General features: G+C 42.7%; 1 protein-coding gene across 2 annotated transcripts in view; it reads right to left on the bottom strand.

Moving 5' to 3' along the window:
* MB21D2 (Mab-21 domain containing 2) overlaps nucleotides 1–23,863 on the bottom strand; it is a 115,164-nt gene that overhangs the window by 76,301 nt on the left and 15,000 nt on the right. The window contains exon 1 of one of the 2 annotated variants that reach the window (XM_028101204.2): nucleotides 9,722–9,867. The exons of the other annotated variant lie outside the window; for it this stretch is intronic. Within the exon in view, the coding sequence (XP_027957005.1) occupies nucleotides 9,722–9,785 (64 nt within the window). The 5' untranslated portion in view covers nucleotides 9,786–9,867. Of the gene's footprint in view, nucleotides 1–9,721; nucleotides 9,868–23,863 lie in introns of those variants that run through there. 2 annotated transcript variants of the gene reach the window in all.

Here is a 23,863-nt window from a genome sequence, read left to right as displayed (position 1 = left end):
GCACTGAACAGAGATATTATAGGATGCTGAGGTATAAAGAAAAATAATCAAACACTGTGATAGATAAAGGTAGAGCTGACTTAATCCTGTGACATTTCCTAGACATTTCACTTTTTTTTTTAAATAATCATGACCCAAGTTTGTCTCTCATAAAACTGAGGTATGGAAATAATTCTTGCCTAGCTTCCTGATTGTTTAGATTTAGACAAAGGAAAACAATTTACTCATTTATCAGCTAATAAATGAATAAAGTCCCACCTGCTTCCAAAAAGGATTTGAGGTAGTTTACAATACGAGATAAAGAGAGACAAACAAACCAAAAGATATCCCATGGTCAAGGGGAGGTCACTGTTGGCCTTCTGTCTTATGGGGGGGGGGCCCTCAGGATCAAAAGTGGCCAAGCTCTGACTTTATGACTGAAAATTTCAATACTGACAAAGAATTATGGGTAATGGGATGGCTGAAATTAAGAAGCAGAATCAGTTTCCAGGTTTTCTCTAGGCTCATCTCTGGACAAGTCTCTCTGCCTCCTAGCAGTAAAGACCCTACACCATGTCTTTGAAAACGGGAGCCAAAGTCAAGGTTTCATTCATCCAAAGACACAGACACAGACACACACAGACACACACAGACACACACACACACAGTTACAGCCATAAAGATGCCACTGGATTCTGACCTCTATTCCCTTTTCTCTTACGAGGCTCAGCATAAGTGATTCATTAGCTCCCCAAAGCCAACAGTTCCCCAGATTGGCGATGCTCAGCAAAGCACCCAATGCGAAATTCACAAGTTTAGAAGACACACAACCCAAGTAAGCATGCTCCCCCCCAACCCCTTGTTCTATATATATCCCTCAGGGAGGGAAGTGCTTAGGTGCTTCAATCTGGAAGCTCTCCAAAATGAAACCCTTCCCTCGGCCCCGTCAGCCTCCTGCAGCCTCGACAATGGGAAGACCGCCGCACACACAACTACTACTGGTATGATTACGTGAGAGCTGAGTAATGTCACGGGTGCTCAAGTGTACAGCTTCAGACAGTACAGGGAGAATTTCTAGAATGACAGCACTTGATAACTGGGAAGAGGGTCCCTGGACACTTCCCAACTTTCATCCTGTCACAGCACACAAGACAGCACTGATATTTGCATGACATCAGGGTGAAGGGGAAGAGGCCTCCAGGGCCCCAAGTAACTAGTCTCAGGAGGCCTCCCTGCTCGTTCCCCTCCCCAACTAGAACCCATCCACAGCCCCAAACTGAAAAGCTCTGCCTGAAAGAACAACTAAGCTCAAGCCAGTCTTCCCACCTGCCCTTCTTCCCACCCCCTCCATTTAGCCAGTTTCACAGCTGGAGAAACCACAGGGCCTCCCGCGTGCCTCTTTCCTGTGAGCCCACCTCTGCCGCTCTGACCTGCTGTCCTGCTCTTCACTGTCTGGAGGCAGAAGACCCCCCCTAGTACATTGCGTCCCTTCTCTTCAGCACTGAGCAGAGCACCTACCTAACACGCTGAAGGTATCTGTACAATGTCCACTTTCAAAATGTCTCTTCCTCTGGTCCTTTAGGTGAACAGGTGTTTTACAGTCCCTAGCACTGGAGCACTGCATCACCCTGGTGTGACTGTCCCCATATGAAAGCCGCCTCCATTTACCCTAATTTGGGTGTGCCGCCCATTTCCTCCTGAGACCCTGACTGACACAATGAGGAAAAAATAAGTGGGTAGTTATATTACGTCCACAACATCAAAGCAACATGATTATTAAATCAACTGCAATTGTTTTTCTATTAGGTCTTACTTGTTACCTGTATGTTACCCACCCAACCATTCCTCTATTTCCCAAATGTTAGCTTCATAAGGACAGACACTATATAAACCCAAATACCATGCATCTAGAAGATACTTAGATGTTTGCCAAATGGATGGATGAATGAATGAACAAACGAGCAAACAATATGGCAAATATTTGGTGGGAGAAAACAGTTAGAAAAATGAATGTAAATTAGAATTACCATATGGATGTGGAGAGATAGTAAAAGAACATAAAGCCTGAATTTTGTCGTTGTTGTTATGAAAAGACTGTGGGCGGATTTTTAATTTTTAATTTTTCATTAAATTTGCCATGTTTATATAGCAATAATACTTCAAAAAGAAAACATTTTTGTGCCACTGAAATCTGGGATGAAAATGGAAATGGAACAGATATGCATTTATATATTTTATGAGTACACAAATGGAATACCAAAATAAACTTCTTCGAGAGACAACCAAATTTAAACGTGAAGGTCGACTTTCCCTCTGTACATAGCTATTAAGGAGTAATTAAGACTTTCCACTGTGTTAAGCAACCACTTGCCTAACAAAGTTGCCATAATTGTGTTAAGACAGGGCAGATGGAATCAAATGAGATGCAAATGGGGCATAGTCCCCACGTGGATTTATGGCCCACATTTTTACTATCAACAGTTCTTCTCAAGCAAGGGACAACATGGTTACATAAACATATCTCTACATGTTTTCCAGAGGCTACTGAGCCAACAACCAGAGCGGAAATACACCTAGACAAATGCTGGAGACTTAGCTTCTGGACCTGGATTAACCAGCAAGTAGCTGTGTGACCCTAAGCAGGTTGCTCCACCTCTCTGGACTCTACTTTCCTCATGAGTAAGACTACAGTTCTGACATGCTGTCCCCACTACCACCAGGGCCAGGCCATATCGTTTCCTGGGTGTTTCCCAGGGACTGCGACCTCAACAGGACCAGTGGCAAGCTCTCTGTTTCACCCTGAAACGTGTCTCCTTTTGCTTTCTGTACCCTTCTGTGAATGGCTCCAGGATGTGGTCTTGTGCCCAAGACAGCAACCTAGCCATCACCTTAGATTTCTGCCTCTCCTTTACCACCCACATCGACAACATGCATCTGAGCAAGTGTACCTTCTAATTATTTCTGGAACCTGCCCTGTTTTCTCTGTAACTGCTGCTCCCACTCCAGTTCAGGCTCCCATCAGCTCTCTCCTAGACTACTGCAACACAATCCTCACTAGTCGGCCTTCCTTTAGTCTGTTGAGCCCCTGCCCAGCATTGTGCCACAGTGCTCCTCCCCAAGTGGGTTTCATTCCCCCGCTTAAAGCCCATCAATAGCGACTGCGTTCTCTTGAGGCTAATGCTCTACAATAAGGTTGGTGCACGAGGCTCTTCATTCTCTAGCCTCTGTTTATCCTTCAGCCTTGCTTCTGGCCACTTCTTCCTGTTCGCTCCAACTGTCACACACATTAAGCTACTTTGGCTCCCGGAAGGGCCATGTTTTCCTCGGGCTCAGTGGCCTTTGAAGAATTTGCCCTCTGGTTAAAATGCTCTTCCTTTCCCCTTCTTTCTTCCTCCTTGGTCTGCTTCTTTCTACTGGCCCTTCAGGCTCCAGCTGTCTCCAGAAACTCTCTTAGGGCACCAACCTGGGGTAGGTGCTCCTCCTGTACGTGTTCTCATAGCACCTGATACTTCCTATTCAGAATTGTAACAGTCTGTTTTCTGAGGGAAACCTGATGGCAGTGGCTTGCTCGGCATTTATTTCTGGGATCTAGAACAATCTCTGCCCACAATAACTAATATACGTTTGTAGATGAAATGCAAGAGAGAGAGAGAGAGAGAGAGAGGAAGGAAGAAGGGAAGAATGAAAACCCACTTTTTTTTTTTTTATAAGCAAGCTCAACGCCATGTACTACACAAGATGTGTGTTAGGACCCCGAGGATTCCACAAGGGCCTTAGCTGCATGCTTATATCTTCTTAGTTTTCTAACTAAGGAGATGGAATGAATTCCAGAGATTACAATATCTATTATTTTGTTTTTAAACTGTATTTTACCCTCAAATCATTCCAGATGATTCCAAGCCCATCTTTAAAAGAGCACCCATAACAACATACATCATAACTGAAAAAATCAGACAATCATCCTGAGTATTCAGAACCATTTCAAACTGGTTACCTCCACCAAACAGGTCATGCATGCCCTTTCCCAATATCCCGAAACTTAATTCACACGATTCCCACTTCCCTACTCTAAGCTCCGCCCATTTCAAATATAAACTCATCCATGAAGCTTCCCTGGCCACCCGTGTCAGAGCTGCTCAAGGTAGGGTTCATCTCGCTGACCTCCCACAAGGCTTCATACAGACATCATCCCATGGTCTACCCTGTTCATCTGTAATGACTCATATATACACTGTTTACCTGTACTTCTGTATTGTACATATATATTTTACAACATCTATCCATAGTCAAATGTCTGCTCAAAGAATCTAGTTCAAACTCCTAACCAATGCATCTTCATTAACAAGAATAAGTAACAACTCAGTGATACCGGGTTACTCAGATGTGGGGCCTGAGGGTCTAGTAAGTTCACAGGCAAGTATTCCAAACCAGATACATGTTTTGCACATCTTTCTCTCCAGAAGTTTCCACGTCTCAATTTGGATGAGTATTTTATTCTCAAAACTTGGAAGGGCCAAAGATACCAGTTGTTGGGAATTTGAGGTTCACAAATAAATCACAACCTTCCTTTCACGCAAACCTATTGTTGAAAAAGGAGGAAAAAAAAAAACAAAACAAAACACTGGAAGAGAGCACGAGGGTATGAAGAAGACATGAGATAGGCAGGCACTGTGCCTAACAAAAATTTGTCTTCAAGCAGTCCCTCCCCTTCTTCCCACCTCCCAGCACCCAAAATGAAGAGTGAACTAAATGATTTCAAATGGCTTTTTGACTCCGTGGTGTATCATCTACTTACGAGTTTTCTTCCACCAGGCAAATTCAAGAGCATGACTAAGTTATTAAGAAGGTGGACACAGATGAGTGGCTTTATAGACCTTTTCCCCCCACAGAGAAAATTGGACAAGAAATAAAAAGCTTAAGTTCTTTGATATCAGGTCTTTACTTATTGCTGTCTATAGAATAAAGATTTATTCAGCAGCATCTTCTGGTCTAGTTTGCCCTTTCATGAAAAACTAACTTTTTTTTATAGCTTTAAAAAGCATCCATTAAGTCAAGTGAGGCTTTTGAATTTCTGCATTTATATGAACTACGACTTGCAGACCTTACTGTGAGAATCCCAATTCCTCTCTACAGTCCCAGCTAACATACGTGCTGATCACATGGGGGGCATGTGGTGCTGAAGAGCAGGACCCCCGGTGTCAGCAAAATTCTAAAGGAGCACCTCCACCCCCACCCCAGAAAAAGACAGAAGGAGGTGCTAAAGAAGCAATGGCCAAACCTTCTGCAGGCCTTCCTTATCTCCCTAAAATACACATGAATTCTGAAATGCACACAGCAGGTGCCAGCCAAGGCTAGAGGTTAAGGGCAAAATACACTCAGTCTTGGGGATTAGGAGGGGAGATCAACAATGACTCTCTCAGAGAGGGGAGATTCTGAGGGGGTGCAGAGCACACATGGCTCTCCTTAAGCCAGATTCCACCAGCACAAACAGCCTTGAAATAAAGGTCTCCAGAGGGACCTTGAGAAGAGAGGCAGGGCCCATCGGTGCTCTCAGTACTAACCAAGGTGACACAGCATTTGAGCACACGTGATAATTCGAACAAACCTCCTTAGGCCTCAAAAAGGCACTCTGCTTCCTTCACCTTCCATCACTGTATTTCTTTCTAGCTGATTCATGAGATTGTAAGTTCTGCTGGAAATAAAATAGTGATTGGAGAGGTTGTGCAAATAGGGATCTTTCAGAGAGGACACCATTCATCCTGCAGCAGGTCTGAAGTGGGGAGAACCAAAATAGGGGGTATCTACTGGAGGCAAAAAAAAAAAAAAATCTTCATCAACTCTTGAGCAGGAGCTTTCAATGGTTCCAGAGGAATTTCTCCCAAAGCAGATAAATCTTCAACTGATTAATACCATAAACAACTAAAATAGATTTTTATTGTAGAGAATACCATTAGCAAGAAAGTCTTTTGAACTTTCCTTAAAACCACAGAGCAGTCAGCTTTAGCACCCGCGCAGGGCCGAATTCTTCCAACCCCACACCTCTGATGTGGGGTAGCGAAAGAGAGTAGGAGCTCACTCTGAGAAGAGTGATGGATCAGGGCATCCTGAGCTCCCTAGGATTCCACTGCTCCCAGGAGCACAGCCAGAGAGCAACTGTGTTAGGAGCTCCGGCCGCACCCGTGGCTACTAAGCCACTTCCCAAACAGCAACAAGATCCACTGCTGCAGGCTGAGTTCTCCAGAAGCAGAAGCTAAGATGGAGTTTGGAGATCAAGGTATTTGTTAAGGATCAACCCTTGCAAAGGGAGGAAGAGGAAGCAGATTGGGTAGAGGCAGACTGGGCAACAAGCTTATCAGCAGGGCCTTCTGGTATCCAGGGAGACTTCATAGCCCGTAGTGCCAGATGTCATCAGATGTCACCAGATGCAGATGCCAGAGGGAGGGCATGGCCTAGGGCGAGCAGGTCTGTGCAGCCACAGCCAAGGGGGTTGGGGGGAACTCTCGTGGAGCTGAGAGCTAGCACTAGGCTGTCTGCACGCTGCCCTCTCCCCAGCTGTCAGCAAGCCCTTCCCTCAAAGGGAACCTGTGCGGTGCATCTCTGCAGTGAGCCCACTTGCCGCTTCCGAAGACATAACCTGTCTTTCGAATTATGATTTAAGTAAGAATAGTAAACGTTTAAGTTCTATTCCTAGAGATATATTAATACGAGTAAATTACAATCCAAGAGGAAAATACTTCCTTGTGTAATTAAAAGAAGTTGAGTATCATTTTTCAAGTTAAAGAAAAATCAACTGCAAGAAAATGATGCTCTTCCCATTTACTGAAAATTATAAAGAGATATATACATCTATATCTGAAGGCAAATATAGATATAGATGTAAATACTGGGAGGACTGCCTGGAAGGATGTTCCCAAAAATGTTCAGTAAAATTATCTCTGGAGGGAATGATTTTGGAGGATTTTTGCTTTCTTCTTAATATCTTGAAGTATTAACTGAATTTTCTTTAACAAGCGTCTAGCATCGGGGAGCCTGGGTGGCTCAGTTAAGCATCTGACTCTTGGTTTTGGCTCAGGTCGGGATCTCAGGATGGTGAAATCAAGCCTCCTTTCGGGCTCCAAGCTCAGTGCAGAGTTTGAGATTCTCTCCCTCCCCTTTGCCCCTCCTCTCTCTCTCTCAAATAAATAAAGTCTTAAAAAAAAAAAAAAACACAAGCATCTAGCATCTATCTTTGTAAACAGACACAAAGATGTAAGCTCAAAAGAAAAGCATCCTCTCTGGAGGACTTCTAAATGCCACCAATAAATCCAGGTCAGAACCACCATTATAGAAGAAGGAACCCAAAACTAAACAAAAGCTTCAGATCTAGTATTGACTCATCACGAGAACAAAGGTTAATTAATATCCAGCTTCTCTGTTCTTATTTCCCCATCTTAGCGGGAAAGGGGCAAGCCAGAAAGAGCGCTAAGGCTCCTTACAGCTCCATCTTTTATGGTTCTAAGACAAATGTCAGCCATGCCCCCCCACACACTATTTTTTGAAAGGAAGAATTAAACTGGCAAACACCCCCAATACCCTAAATAAATGTATATATATTGGCTGTAAGGAAACTGTACTGACAGCCATGAAATTTGATCCATCAGTTACCAAAAACCCTTCTGGGAAAAAGCAGCCTCTCTGGCAGGTCCTTGCTGTTCCAGAAGTTGCTTAAATTTATGTCACAAACTGGTCTAACCAGTTAAAAGCACATCTATACCTGGGGAGACAGAGGACTCTGGAGAGATCTGGCAGGATAGGCTATAGGGAGCCCTTCACATCAGAAAGCAAAAGTCTTGATTCTGTGAAATTTTATCACTAGAAAGGTATAAATGCCACATGAACAAAAAGAAGTGGCATGGATATTTCCTCTTATCCCAAAAAGTCCTGGCTCTGGTTGTCATTCTCAGAGATATTTGCATTTTATCCTAGTCTTGTAAGCACTGAGACCCCAAAAAAAGATGATTCCCATTGCTTCCCCCACAATAAAACTGATTCCTGAAAAGAACTCCCTGCCTCCCTTATAGGATGTGAATGGAACAGCCTCTGAGCCCCACGAGAACAAGGACCATATGACTCATTCAGTTATAGACCTCGCAGTGCCTACGTACTACTTGCACAAAACGGATAGTCAATAATTATTAAACAAAAGAAGAAATGAAGGAATGCACACACTCCTTGGCTAAGCACAACCACAGTGGGGACATTAGAAAACACGATGCAGGGGCGCCTGGGTGGCTCAGTCGTTAAGCGTCTGCCTTCGGCTCAGGTCATGATCCCAGGGTCTTGGGATCGAGCCCCACATCGGGCTCCCCGCTCCGCGGGAAGCCTGCTTCGCTTCTCCCTCTCCCACTCCCCCTGCTTGTGTTCCCTCTCTCACTGTGTCTCTCTCTGTCAAATAAATAAATAAAATCTTTAAAAAAAAAAAACAAAAAAAAAACACGATGCAATGCTTGGAAATAAGGTAAAAGAAAGGCGGTATGTGCTTTCGATGCCATACTAGAGTATTACCGGACGGGTGCACTCAAGGATTATTTTATTCTCTAGGAACTGCACCTGTGTTTGATTTGCCTCAATATGGGTTCAGACTTTGTGAAGTTACAGGTGAACTTGCAGATTTTTTTTTCCCATTATAGAACCGTATGACTTCTGATTGGTAGAAATGAGAGCCCCAAATGTTGTTGTTTTATTGCCCTGCAGGGTACTAACCAGTTTCCTATCTAACCTAGCAATCTCACCAAAACAAATTATGTAATATATGGTGATTAACATAACAATAAAAATTTTTAAAAAAAGGCTATCTAACCTAGCAATCTTACTTCAACAGTCCTCAGTGCCTCTAACAACACAGTTCCTCAAAGGCTCTTTGAACCAGCTTTAACTTCCTGTTGGTTCCCTCATTCATGAGTTAAATATTTCTTTGACATGTACTCATTTACATTTGTATGAGTCATGTTTGTAACTTTAACAAAAATTATACATTCACAAGAGAAATACAGGAGAAAAGATCTAGTTTCTAGCCCAGCATGGAAGTAAAACATGTATGTCAACATTTATATTTTAGGTCAGAAAGAGTAGTAAAGGATATACATATAAAGAGACGCCAAAGTACAGGGAACTATAGAAGACTGCTTCTAGTTTAGTTCACAGCTAGGTTTGGTATTCATTGTCAATGATGTAAATTTTTAACCATTCCCTAAAAGGGTTCCAGGAAAGGAAGCAATCCATTAGAAGTTACTTAAAACACAGCACAGTAGTTCTATCTCTGCTACAGTTCAGGGGGGAGAGTCCGCAGACTGAAATCTCAGTCCTGGGGATGCTACTGTAATTCTAGGAAAGTCACTTCTCTGAAGGCCAGCTCCAGCTACGAGATTATATGATCATTAAATAGTTTCCAGACTTGAAAGAGTGAAATTCACCTCTATTGCAGGTACCTCCATTCTCCATTAGAGGCACATCTTTAAAGGAGACCCAGATAGGAAAGTTCCATTTGCTTAAAAAAAAAAAAAGTCAGTTCTAGTAATTTCTCAGGCTTGGTCTGTTTACAGGGTTGTGTCTGGGCCTCTGGGACATCTTGTCACGGCAAAGGAGCTAGCCATGACTCAAAACCACTTTGATTCACAGGGACAGTTTCACACACAGGAAAAGCCAGGCCCAAAGTCCTTGATATCGGAACATATCACATATATCAAATGAGACATCCCCTTACCTTTCAAAGTGGGTGTCTGGTGTCCATGCAATGATGTTAACACGGAATTGCACTGCATCTCCATAGTTGCTATTGTTTATATTTTAAACCAGTCATCACCCTAACGTCTCCACCTTTCAAACAGTCATTCTGTAATTTCGCACTCACCCTCTCTCCCTATTATAAACTATCTGTGACTGAAAATGAAAGTGAAAGACCACAGTTCTGGGAGGTCCAGGGAAGTAGAGGTACACGGGTATGTTTCAAAACCAGCGACTGTTCCGTCCTGACCAAAGTCAAACAAAAATTCTGAGGTTGCTTCAAGAATCTCTCTCAGCACGAGGATCTATGTGCACATTGCCCCTTTCCCGTGACTCTGAGGGAGACAGCACCCACCGTAGCTCCCTACACAGAAGAGGTGCTCAATAAGTATCTGATGAACACCTGAATGAGAGGACAAATCCATGAATCACTGAGAGAAAAGGACAGAGTATCGTTCCCACTCTTAAGAGAGCAGACCTGATACAAAATGATTTAGTGTTGTGCAAGAGCCAGGAAGCAATTCTTCCGCTACATCTGGCACGATTCAGGCCCTTAAAAGATAATTATATATGTTTCTGGAAGATTAGAGATATTTGAGAGTTGAGATAAGAGCAATAAATATGATTAAGGGGACAAAAATCGGTCTGTGAGGGAAATAAAATCACAGTAGCAAGGGTTACATTAGACTAGAGGCAGGCCTCCGGGCTGTCTTCAGGTACCGGATGTGACTACACTTGTAGGCTCCATTTAATTACTAACAATAAAACATCCGCAACTAAGGAATCTTGATGTTAGACAATCTGAAGAAACAGCACATTATTTAAGCTCTTGGCATGACATATTCCATCATTCCTGTCAATGGGGCTTAATTAACATGTCTGCTCCCCACCCCCAGCACATCTACCTTGGTATAAAAGCCCAATCTTCCCCGTTGCCGGAAGAACATCCCCAGTGAGTGGTTTCCGTTCTACACTCATGAATAAATATCAAATGTGTGCCCTTTATCATACCCTCCAGGCAGGATTATTATAATGAGACCACTGATCAGTGGGATCCACCTGCATAGCAGGAAAACCCAGATGTAAGGAAAAGGTCATTCAAAACCAACAGTCCTCCAAGAAGCCCCTTTCTCACTGATCTCTGAAACCACCGGCTGTCTCCCAGGACTCCAGAGTCCTGCTGTCTACAGATAGGACAGCGGCAAAGGGGAGTGAGGGCGAAGTGCAGGCTCTGTGGCCATAAGATGCTTTCGAGGCTACACAGCCACAGTGGAGCTGCTACTTTGCCACCTCAAATCTTCCTTCGAAGCAGCAGAGCTATACATCCCAATATAATAAACAATGGCTCTAGCCCACTGCTACAACGCCTCCATCCTTCACCAGAATCCACACAGATGAAACAGGCAGGGCGCAGAAGACGAGTTGAAATTTTGAACGACCCCATACACTTCCCAAGTGGCTTTTCCTAATTTTTGTTGACATCTTTACTACCACCAGGAACCCCACCAGTTAAATCATTTTCATAATTTTTGTACCCAGCATCAAATTTTTTTCAGCTTCAAATTTTTGTGATGAGCTGCGAGTATAAATAAAACATACTTAATAACATCTTTGAGCGCTTGAGTCTAAAAAATATTTGCACATAAACTGGCCAGCTTTTAAAATGTCTTTCTTTTGCCATTATTTCCGGACATACATAACAAATAATGCCACGAATACCCATCGGGCAGCTTTTGCAAATCTTGACCTTTCACCATACTTCCTTCAGATTTTCAGATGATAAAAAAAAAAACTATAGATACAGTTATTCCATGTTACTCTGCTGTTCACTGAGGGAGGGGATTGCTATCCTGAAATGTGCAGGCATCATTGTGAAGCATGTTTTCATGCTTTTACCACATGTGTGTAATCATAAACAATTTTTAGTATTGTTTTTTGTTTAACATTAAATAAATGGTGTTATGTTGTACAAATCATTCTGCGACCTGCTTTTCTAAACTGTTTTTGAGAATTATCCACCCGGGAAATAAGACTCTAGGTTCATCCATTCTAATGGCTATATGGTATTCCAATTCAATTCAATTTTCATAAAAATCTTGTGCCTGAAAATAAGGAAAGAGTAAATATTTTGCCCAATTCTAAGGAGCAACGAGTGACTCAGATTTTGTTCTTCTTAATCAAAGTCTATGCTCTTTTTAACCGAAAAACGCTTGATTTCTGAAAACAGAATATTGGAAATTACAAAATCTTCATACAGAATCCTGGCTACCAGGTGGGAAAGAAAAAGCCCCACTCTCACCACTGTCTCTAGATTCTTCACTGAACAAACAAGGCCACCAACTTCACAGTGAGAAGATGAGGAACTGGATGCCTTGATTTCTTTAAGCTAAATAAACTACAGTGTGGGGAATTTGAACATTAATTGGGGACTGGATGCTGTTAAGAAATTAATATAACTTTTTTTGAGGTGTGATGGTACTGTGGTTATGTTAAGAAGGAAAAAGATAGAGCCTGGTGATGGGTATTAAAGAAGGCACGTATTGAATAGAGCACTGGGTGTTATACGCAAACAATGAATCATGGAACACTACGTCAAAAACTAATGATGTTATATATGGTGATTAACATAATAAAATAAAATTTTAAAAAAAGGAAAAAATATTTAATGTTTATAGAGTTTCAGTTTTGCAAGATGAAGAGTTCTCGAGCTTGACTGCACAAAAAATGTGAATGTACTTAACACCATTGAACTGTACACTTTAAAATGTTAAAACAGTTAAGTTTTATGTTATGTATATTTTACCATAAATTTTAAAAAGGGAAGAAGAAATATTTGGGGATAAATTATATGGCTGTGATTTGTTTTAAAATAATCCAGGGTGAGGTGGAGTGGAGTGAGGTTGAGAAAAAAATTAGTTGGGTTGATAGCCGTTAAAGGTAGGTGACAGGTAAACAGGGGTTCATTATACCAGCCTCCCTACTTCTATGTTATCTGAGGTGCTCCAAAATAAAAAGTCTTAAATGAAGGTTTAGCCCAACCAAAACACATTTCCTTTCATTAACAAGTTGTTTTACTTTTAAATAGAAACAAAAAAAGCAACATATTTTTCAAGTGCTAACAATTCTGAGACTTGCTTCACCTGCTGTGGTTCTAGAGTGAACAGTGCTTCTCAAACTTGAATGTACATACCATTTGCCTCTGGACCTGCCTCCGGACCTCGTTAAAATGCGTGTTCTGTTCAGCAGGCCTGGGGCAGGGCCTGAAATGCTGCATTTCTCACAAGCTCTCAGTGGGTCATGCATTGAGGAGCAAGGCAAAGGTGGACTTCCCCTGCAGCAAGCAGTAATTTGCAAGGGGAGAGGCCAGCTAGGCTTTCTTGATTTTGCTTCTCTGGGGACTAGAAGGGCACCAACACTGCCATGTTCTGGAGAGAGGTCTCCCCACCCCTGTGTACCCCAGCACCAGGCATCGCTGTTCATTCAGTGGTAACCACCAAAACAGAGGACGGTACAAAAACAGAAGAATCCCAGCAATCAGGTTGGTTTTTTTCAGGGCCAGCCCTGGACATCTAAACTCATTAAATAACAATGAAAGATTACTGCCCTGATAGATTTGTTCCTGAATCTTTAAGTAATGACTAAGCAACAAAACACACACACACACACACACACACACACACACACACACACACACACACACACCCCCAACCATATCTAGATGTCAAAGTTCAGAAGCCAAGGCAAGACTTGGGAATCATTAACAAACTGTTAAGAAGGTTAAGAACGCAAAATAATATCTTGGAAACTCTAGTAAATTCCATCTGATAAAGAAATAAAATCCATTTAAGCATGAACATTCCTAAACAACCATCAAATCTCTGAAGAACAACATCAACAACAAAATTTCTACTCATAACAAATCTTGTCCACAAAATACAATTAGTTCCTCTAATGTTTTATGGTCATTGGGTGAACGTGACCAAAGTCTTCCGTCCTCAGAGACTGCTCTATTATGTTAGACTAGGCGGATTATAATTGAGGATTCCCTCCTTCAGCCAGTATGATACATGATTAAGCCATTCCCGTATGATCATACAGTTCCCACTTGTTGAGAGCTTGCTAAGTGCTAGGCAAGCACTAAGCAGTTTATATGAATTACTTCACTTAAAATGCTTTGTCTTCACTCATTGTCTTTTGAAATCTAATTATAAAAGCTTCTAAATCCCTCCCCTCTTTGCAAATATGTTTCCTAAAGTATTAATTCTTGCTTCACTCAGCAAGGAGTGATATAAAGGAGAAGGCACTAAGTAAGCCCTCTGCCCTGTGAACTTCAGGTCCAAGCTCCCCAAAGTCTAGAGGAACAGCTCAGACCATGCCTCTCCCTCATCGTTCACTCAGGCAGGACAGGGACCAGCTACAGGGAAGGGTACAGAAAAACCCACAGTCCCACCTTCCACAACGGGACTGTAGAGTCCAGTGGAAAAATTAACAGCAGAAAAATTAAAATATAACTTATTTATCTGCTCAAACACACACACACATACACACACACACACACACACACACACACACTCCAGAGTAGGCAGAATCCTGACAAAAGGATTAAGGAGGTCTTCACCAAGATGGTTCTCAGGCTGGGCCTTAAAATACTGGTGCGTAGAATACATGAAGAAGGAAAAATACAAATGAAGCCATGGAAGCATGTGAGAACCGACACCAGTGAGTAGCTTGGAATGCCTGGAATGCAGAGGCCTGGGCAGCTGGAGCTCCCTGGAGAAGAAAATTCAATGAATTGGCTATTCCATGCGGTTTCTTGGCTCTGAATCTCTCATTTCACACTTAATACCTAATTTTTACTTAACATGCGTTATTCTTTTTCAAAGTTTGTGCCTAGTCCCAGAAACATTTCATTGAGACAACACCCTGCAGGGAAACTACAAGACTCCTGCCCAGGCCAGGCCTGATCTGGCCCTACAGTGGATCACAGGATGATCAAACAAACAAACAAACAAAAAACATCTAAAAACAGTTTCTAGAGTCTTGTTCCAGGGTGGCTCAAGACCAAACCCAAACTGTTACCCCCAAAATGAAGAAACAAAAAACTATGCACCCAGACTACCAGAACTTCAAAAGTATTTTGTGGATTATTTGCAAAATGTACAACGTGACAGGGGCACCTGGGTGGCTCAGTCAGCTAAGCATCTGCCTTCGGCTCAGGTCATGATCCCAGAATCCTGGGATTAAGGCCCGCATTGGGCTCCTTGCTCAGAGGGGCGTCTGCTTCTCCCTCTCCCTCTCCCCCTCTCCCAGCTTGTTCTCTCTCTCAAGTGAATAAATAAAAATCTAAAAAAATAAAATGTACAACGTGACAGTAAAACATTATGCTAAAATTTTCACCCACACTAAGAAATCACTCTACCATTTGTAAGATTAAATACCGTCTAAAAACCGCCTCTAAAAAGACATCGGGTCCTGATCACCCACAGCCAGAGAGTCAGCACTCAGTTTCATAAAATAATAAAAATGCTGCTCAGTCAGTAAGAAACCCAAATAATCTAAAGTTTGACTTCAGAAATGTCTTTTCTGTGAAGGGTGGATTTTAAGAAGTAAGAAATGTCTAATGCGATTTCTGAAACTACAGCTTGTCAGAAAAACATTCCTTTTCACTTTTCTTTATTCCCAGAATACACAAAAACAAGAGCAACCTTTTCTTGACATCCTTTGATGCTTCTGGAAAAACAACTCCTTGGAATAAGTAAAGAATGTTCCTGCCTCCATCACCGAAGAGGTATGAGGATCAAACATACAAACGTAGCTCGGTTAATGGTAGAGTAATGTACACATGAGCACAAAGCCTCATCACTGTGTAGTTTATTTTCACAGATCACACTTGCCAGGGGAAATTCCCATCAGAAATAAAAGAATGAAGAATTTTCCTAGATTTGGGGAAATCGTGATTTGAGTGAACCTTGAAAATTCAAGACACTAGATAAACAAAGAGCTTGTACCTGTCCTTTAAAGAAAGCCTGGGTTTTAGAGGGTAGCAGGCTTAGCTTTTAATGCCTAATGGCCTGTCATGACAAAAGGTAAACCTGAGCTTCCTGCATGATGGTTTTCTGGGTACTGAAAAAGTCTAATGCAGTGTGTTTTGTTAAGCAATGATTAAAAAAAAGAAAAAAAAACTTTACCTATAAAATTAACAGTTGGCATACCATGCCTCTTCCTGACTGCATGGGTACAAACTCATAAATTCGGACAGCCACGAAGCCAAGTGATTGTGTTATCTTGTAAAAACGTTTGGAACAAGTGAATTTCAGTAAAAATGATATATGGTGTGAGGATATGGCATGAAGTCATAACGGCCACCCTCACGTTACCCATGGCAGGTGGTTACTGATACAGGATGCATATACCTCTCGGAAGTCCCTAAATATCACGTCTAGGCAGAGCAGTGGAGAGAGCAGAAAGAATGGTGCTTTTAAAATATTAATAAAAATTCAAAGGTTGTCTTGAGTGGGGGAAAATGATGGCTGACATGCTCAAAGTTCTTGTATGTTTAGAGATAATTTTCGTCTTTTCTTAACACCTTATCTCAAAGAACAAGACCATCACTCAGTAGAAGATGAAACTAAAACCTTATTGGGCATACAAAATACATCATCTTTTAACTTGCCTGAAGTTCCTCTGGAAGCTTCCTGCTCAAATTAATTCGGTGTACCATTCTATCTCCAATAGGTAGGTAAGGTCCTGCCTTCCTAAACATGCTGTCTTAGCTCACTCCCTAAAAAAGACAACTCAATCTTGGCCATAATAAACACACATGTCCTGCCCCACCACACCCCCACACGGGGAAGGACCAGCACCAGCTCTAGACCCATAGCCACTGCTTTTCACCAGCCATTCCTGTCTCTCTGCCTTTCCATGACAATGAGGGAAGTCCATGACTTCCACTGCCTTTCCATGACAATGAGGGTCACTCTTTTTCTTGGGTACCAAGTCCATCTCAGGCATTCTGCTAAGAATGCTTTATACTTCATTTAAGCCTCACAAACTTCCAGTGAATGAGGGTCAAGAGAGTTAAGACTCATGCCAACAGTCAGATAGGAAAAGGCAACCCAGGGATTCAGACCAAGGGCTATCCAACTCCAGAGTCCTTGTTCTTTGCTCTTTCCACATCTCTACATAGCATTAGGAACGAGAAAGTGATGAGCCTGATGGACTAAGAAGGGCCCTTCTAGATCTGACCTGTTATTTCTAATAGTTTAATCTCTAGGTCCAGAATTCCATGCGTCTGAACTCACGTTGCCCCTGCCTAATCATTGGCCCGTAGCACGCTCCGGATGGAGAAAGGCCCAGGGATCCGAGCAACAGAGCAGGTCTGGCACTTGTATGAGTTTGCTTCTGTCCATCCAGCATCTCACACACAGCCTGAGGCTCTGTGGCCTCCTGTCACCTGCCGGCCGGCACACCTGCCGGCCCTCCAGTCCTTTCATCCAAGAACATAGGTTGTCCCCTAGTCCGTGTCCGGGAGAAAGTTTTAGAAAACTGTCTAAACTAAAAATTGCAAGCTAACATATGTTGACTCTTTGCTTGATGTTTTATGTACATTAGCTCAGTAAGGTCGCAAAAATCCCCAGATCTACCTGTTTATTTATTTATTCACTTATCCAGCATAAATATCGAGCACTTTCTCTATACCAAGCACCGTCCTGGGTGCTAGGAGATAACATTAGCTACATTTTGATATACCTACAAAAAAGGCTCAGAGAGGGTAAATGGTTTGTCGAGCAAGGTACAGAGAGGCAGAGAGCAAAGATTTAAATGTCTGTCATAAGCTTGAAATGATGATAAGATGGTAACACTCCCAAAACATCTCCAATAACTTATTGGCTTAATACTCAATAACATACAAAGTACTTTCCCATACATTATCTCATTTAACTCATCAAGTCTACGATGTGTTTTAAAGAAAATAGTTTCCTCATATTGCCAAATGCTGACTAGTCCAATAAAAGTAATTTTATCAAGAGTAGGTCTAAGTACATCTTTTAGCTTTTGATGAGTCATAAACCTTCAAGCAGAGGGATAGAGCCTTTCTTTCCTCCCTTAAATAATAGATTAAGTCTAATATGCCCATCTGCCCAAAAAGTATCATGAAAGCAAGTCAGCTTGCAAAGAGCAAATATTGTATTACCAAACTAAGACTATTTCTTAAGCCACCAACTTTAATTCAATTCAGCATACACTTCCTAAATTTCTTCTGTCTTACGTATACGCTCCCAGGTACCACAGTCCGATAGCTATGTGGGGGGTGGAGAAAGGAGACAGGGAGAAAAAAATGGAGGCCCTTCCCAGTCTAGAGGGAGTAGTTTGATGTTGGCAGGTGGATAAGCAAATCCCATACTGACACAGTCTTTCATAAGAAATCCTAAATCTAGATTTTTTTCCCATAGTCACATGAATTTTTAGACCTAACTCAATTTCGTATTTGTTTTTAAGACAACCAGGGCCAAGTGCGATAGGTCTACAGACCAAATTTAGGCTGCAGACAGATGACATATAACATCTGGATTAGGAGGGGAAGAGAAGCCTCCGTAAGAGGGAACATTTCCAGATCAGGAAGAGCAAGCAAACGGGAGATGTTGCAAATGGACTGTGAGGCAAGGAAGGATGAGAGGAGTTTCCCGCCTGCAGAACACTGTCCAGGGTCTCCTCCACGGGGAGTGTGCCGCCAGACGAGGTTCTGAATGGGCATTACTTAACGTGGTGCCTGGCACCGAGGATCCAGTCAATGCTTTTAAGCATGCTTTTATTCCCAGTAGTACAGAAATAGCTCAGATGGGCCTGCCACATTAGCTGTGTAACCTCTGACAAGCTCTTCACATCCCTGTGCCTCGCTTTCTTCACCTGTAAAATGTGCTGGCAGAGGCAGGCTGCAATAAATGTCAGCTGTTATTACTGTTACAGAGGTCGCGGAAGCCTTTCCAAAGTCAAATGTGACAGATGAGAAAAACTTCCAAAGGTTGTAAACACAAGCCAAAAGTTTAGCGAAGTATTTTCAAACAGCTTAATCTGACTTTAGGCACATAACGTAACCCATTACACCTCAGAGAGTTTTGGGGGTACAGGTACTGTGTACGTGATAATGTGTCCAGCAACTATCACAATTATTAGCCCAAATATTAAGTATAAAATTTCAATTCACAAAACACACACGTAAGACCGCCCAGAAGCACAAGAGAAAGTGGAAGCCCCTTGTTGCTCACACTTTAGGAACCGTGCTAGCGGACACCCCCCAACACTTGGCATTTGTCCACCCAACATCAGCTTCCAACGTGCTTTCACACCCAGCGGGCTGTCTGGTCCTCATGTCCACTGCGAGTTCACAGAGCTGTGCCCCCCCCCCCTCACTTAGAAACCGTGTCTCTGAATGCCTAACCCATACCCCCATGGAGCAGCCTCCCCACCTAATAGTAAGTAGCACGTAAATGCAAGGGAGAAAGGCTTGGAAAAAATCTTAAAATCTTAAATTAGAAGGCTGCTGAATTCTTTTTAATTTTCAGTCCTTACTTATTAATATGGCCAGTACAGGAAGACTGAGGGCTAGTATTATGGCAAATGAAAAGCAGAAAGTAGCGCTATAATTACCCTAATGTTTCTAAGAGAGTTACACAATGGGCGTAGAATTATGTACAGAGCGGGGGAAATTGTATCAGACACCTCTGAACCTTTGAAATTGTACTACTCGGAACCTTGGCAAATGAGCAGAAAGTATTTAAAGAAGATAAAGATGAAGTCCGCATTTGGCGTGCTACTTAATTTGCACAAAGATATTTGTTCATCACCTTCAGCGTAAACTGCCTTCTTGGTGCCTTTCCACGCTGCAGTCACAATGCATGGAGCCCACAGCTTCCAGCTTCTGTACCACTAATGCCATCAGGAACCAGGTCACCAACCCCTACCGGGGGCCACACTGCCCTGCAGTTCAGGAAGTCACCCTTCAGGGAGCCACAGGAGGCCATCCGGGCTTCCCCGTGAGTCCTGTGACCTGACGCCACAACTTCCTCAAATGAGAACAGAAACTGCTCTCCATACATTCCCTGGAGAAATAACTGCCCCCAAGCCAACTACCCTGACCAACCTCCACCTAGCCCAGGAATTTCAAAAGTATTGCTATTTGATGCAAGTTTTTGGTATCAACGAGAGAGATGGTTCTACTTACGGAATCCTAAAATCATAGACTCTGGCAACGCAATTTCCTTGTTTATAGATGGGAAAGTGAGTGCTGGAGAGGGGAGAGTGACTTACTGAAGACAACACAGTAAGCAGGAGAGCAAGGTCTCAAATGCCTGTGAGATCACAGGACAACCCTCCATCTCCTGAAACACCTGGGAAGCATCCTTAGCAATTCCTAGCCTTGCTGAGGCAGGATCAGCAGCCTCTTCCTCAGGGCCCCGCGCAGGCTCTTCTGTCCCCGACTGGTTTTTGAATAGAGCCTGGTCTCCCCAGCTTTATGCCCAGCCCTCCACCTGGCTCCTGCTGAAGATAGGTACATCTCTCACCTCAGAGATCTCTACCTATCTGTAACAGCAGAGTGACAAACAGGTAATGGAAGCAACACACCCAAGAACATTTAAAAGCCACCAGAGCCTTACAAACTTGTTGCCCATGGCCCATAAAGTTCAGTCTCACTTCTTTTCTGAGGAAAAGCTTCTTACCAGAGCTTCTGCTTCCATCCCCAAAAGCTTCTATTCTTGAAACCAGAGATGAAGCTCCACCCCTCCATTCCTTAAGAAGCCATCTTCCCTGCCTTCCCCAGCACCCCACCCCTCCTTCTCCTGCCCTAAGCAACAGGGGTGAGCCTTTTGATAAGGGGTACAACTAGTTCACAGGGCAGCTGTCCCTCAAGGGAAAGACTGCCTTCCAGGTTTTTCTCACCCAATTACAACACAAAAAGGTAAGATTAATAAGAAAGAAAAACATTGGTAAGAAATCTCCTCTGTCTGAATCTCAGAGAACATTCAGCAGCTTTTCTCAGTCTCTCCAGGATCCTTTTTGGTATCCAACTCATCATCAACTCCAAGTTCACCAACACTCTCCACAAAACTAACCAGTCACCAATTCCTGGAGGCTGGGTGATGGGTAGGTGAGTGGGGGATCTGCTAGGACCTCTCTGCATGGCCCCCACTTCTCAAGAAACCTGGAGGAGCAGGAGTCTCTTCTTAATACCCTAACTTCGGGGCCAGGGCCCACCTCCTTCATTTCACCAGCAAGTGCCCAGCCTCAAGCACCACCCTAAATTCTCAGACGTATTAGTGCAATCTGCAACTCTGATGCAGATTCCTGAGTGTGCATGCTACATTCTCCCACACCTCGGAGCGTATACCCCAGTCAGCACCAAGTCAGGTCTCCCCTACATTATCTCCCTCTCCCTCTCTTCTGGGTGAAAATTAGTATGGGTTTCAAATTTAAAATCTCCACTTTATTTCAGTTACTTGAATCCAGGCAGCCCATCATTGTGGCATGGGGCGGGGGGGGCCTCTGTTCCCCTCCTGGAAGCCCCGTGCACTGGCTTTACAGAGTGGCTGGAATGAGCATCCTGTTTGGCCAGTCCTACGCTTTTTTGAAATGTCTGGGAAACTATTAAAGGCAGAAAAAATTTCTTTTGGTTCCCTGGAAAATCTACTTTGGTTTATTTACAAAACTTTAAAAAAAAAAAAATGACTAGGAGTTCCATTCTACCTACTCAAGACAATGTGGAGCCCAAATGTTTGCACAAAGAATCACACTAGACCTCTATTCAGACAACTTTATGCTACTTCTCTTGTTCAGAGGCTGACCCACTAATCCTAGTTAAAGGAGGGGAAAAAAAGGATTTTCAGTGAAATAAATGGATGAGAAGGACAGTTTCATGTATAGGCACACATTTTATTGTGCTCCCCTTTATTGCACTTTGCACATATTTCTTTTTTTTTTTTTAACAAGTTGAAAGTTGGTGACAACCCTGCATCAAGCAAATCCATGGGCGCCATGTTTCCAACAGCATCGGCTCACTTTGTGTCTCTGTGTCACATTTTGGTAATTCTTGCAGTATTTCAAACTTTTTCCTTATCACTATCTTTGTTATGATGACGTGTGATCGGTTAACTCCACTCGCTGAAAGCTCGGATGATGGGTAGCGTTTTTTAGCAATGAGGTATTTTTTAACTAAGGTGTGTGCATTGTGTTTTTAGAAATAATGCTTAACTGCACACTTGGACTGTAGTATAGTGTAAACATAATGTTATAAGCACTGGGAAACCAAAGAATTCATTTAACTTGCTTTACTGTGATACTCACCTTATTACAATAGTCTAGAACTGAACCTGCAATATCTCCAAGGTGGGCCTGCATAAAATTAAAAGATGAAACATGTTCTTTCATCCCCGTTTTATTAACAAAGAAACAGGCTCAGGAAGGACAGTTTGCCCAAGATCACACAGCTATCCTGTAACAGACTGAGATTCGCCCGACTCCCAAGACAACATTCTTTCTTTCCACCATATCACCCTGCTTCATGTAATCCCAGAGGCTGACACTCCTGTTTATTTCCTCTTCTGTGGCACTGATGCCTACCATCCCTTGAAGATCCAGAAGGACAAAAGCACTGGTATTGCTCCTTTCAAACAGTACAATTTAACACAGAACCACAAATTTTGCCTACAAGGACAATGTCACTGAAAACTAAATCCTCCATGCCAGCCTGGTATCCTGTTAGGGTTTGATAGTTATTAGCAATGCCACAGGTGGCTAGTTACTGAGTATCTCAAGAGGCAATAAGGCAACTACAATTCTTTGCTATTTGGAGTTCAACTTTGGGGTGTCTTCTGTGTCACTGCTGGAGCTTACTTATGGCTGTGGGGACCCCCTTTCCTCCCCACAGGAGCAGAGGACATGGGATGAAAGGAGTAGAGTTGCTCCAGACAGGACAGGAGTAAAAAATGGTTGAACGCACAGCTCCCTTCTAGCATTCCTCAAATGAACATCAAGGTACAACAATAAATGATAGATCCCTCCGTGAGAGAGAGAGACAGAAACAAGGAAAGAGAAGATGGGGGAGTCCATAGCAAACATGTCCCATTGTACGAATAGACCACACAACTCTGTGGGGTCCAGGAGGTATTAAGTTGGTGACAGATGACAAAACTGAGTCTTGGAGAGATTGCCTATCTTATTCAAGGTCAGCACGCTAGTCAGTAACAGCAACAGGACAAAGACCCAGGTTTGCTGACTCCAGGCCCGGGGTTCTTCCTGATCACAGGCCTCTGCACAGATGGTCAGGAGGCCTTCTTCACCTAGGGGTGAAGTCACCAGGTTTCTAGGTCCCATTCTACTCGCCAGTCGCTATACAACAACAGAGAGAAGTGAGCACCATGACAAACAGAAGAAAATGTAGCACTTTTAAGGAGGCACTTACTGTTCAGTACCAGATGATTATGGCCATACAGGAAATAGGGCCCAGGCCCTCTAATTTTTCAAGTTGGAAATCTGATTTTGTGAAAAATCTCCCAGCTTTTTAAATGTTTGCTCTAAATTTGTAAAAACACTACACTGGTCGAATTAAACACACATACAGAGAAAACTGAGCTCACTGGTAACCAGTTCTAAATCTGACGCAAATGTAAAATAAAGAGTCAGACTGGATGCGAGTTCCTGAGAGATCACAGAAGAATAGAGTTATTGGTGCTATAAATCCATATGCCCACGAAGCATTCGCTTTAATGCGTACACACTATTTTTCAAATACATGTAGATGCTATTACAAAAAAGCTCAAAATTGTTTGCATGGTTAATCTAGCTCCACTGTAGCTTTGCATAACTACTCATTTTTCCCCAACGAACTGACGGTAAAAATATAACCACTACCATTTAAACCTTTATAACTTTTTTCACTGGAAAGAAAAAAAGACCCTTATGTTTAGAAAAAGTTGGAAATGATTAAGACTAAATAATTTCTATAGTCCACATTTTTATAATTCCATGCCTACATGCTGCAGAGAAGTGGGAGACAAAGAAAGGAAGGAAGAAAAGCCCCCTAACCACACCAAGGTATATACTCAAAACTCACTACACACAAGGCCAT

The sequence above is a fragment of the Eumetopias jubatus genome, unplaced genomic scaffold, assembly GCF_037043125.1.
Source record: "Eumetopias jubatus isolate StellerSeaLion01/CBP00866 unplaced genomic scaffold, mEumJub1_p1.0 scaffold_1, whole genome shotgun sequence".
In the NCBI taxonomy this organism is placed as follows: domain Eukaryota; kingdom Metazoa; phylum Chordata; class Mammalia; order Carnivora; family Otariidae; genus Eumetopias; species Eumetopias jubatus.
This window is presented reverse-complemented; position numbering and strand designations above follow the sequence as displayed.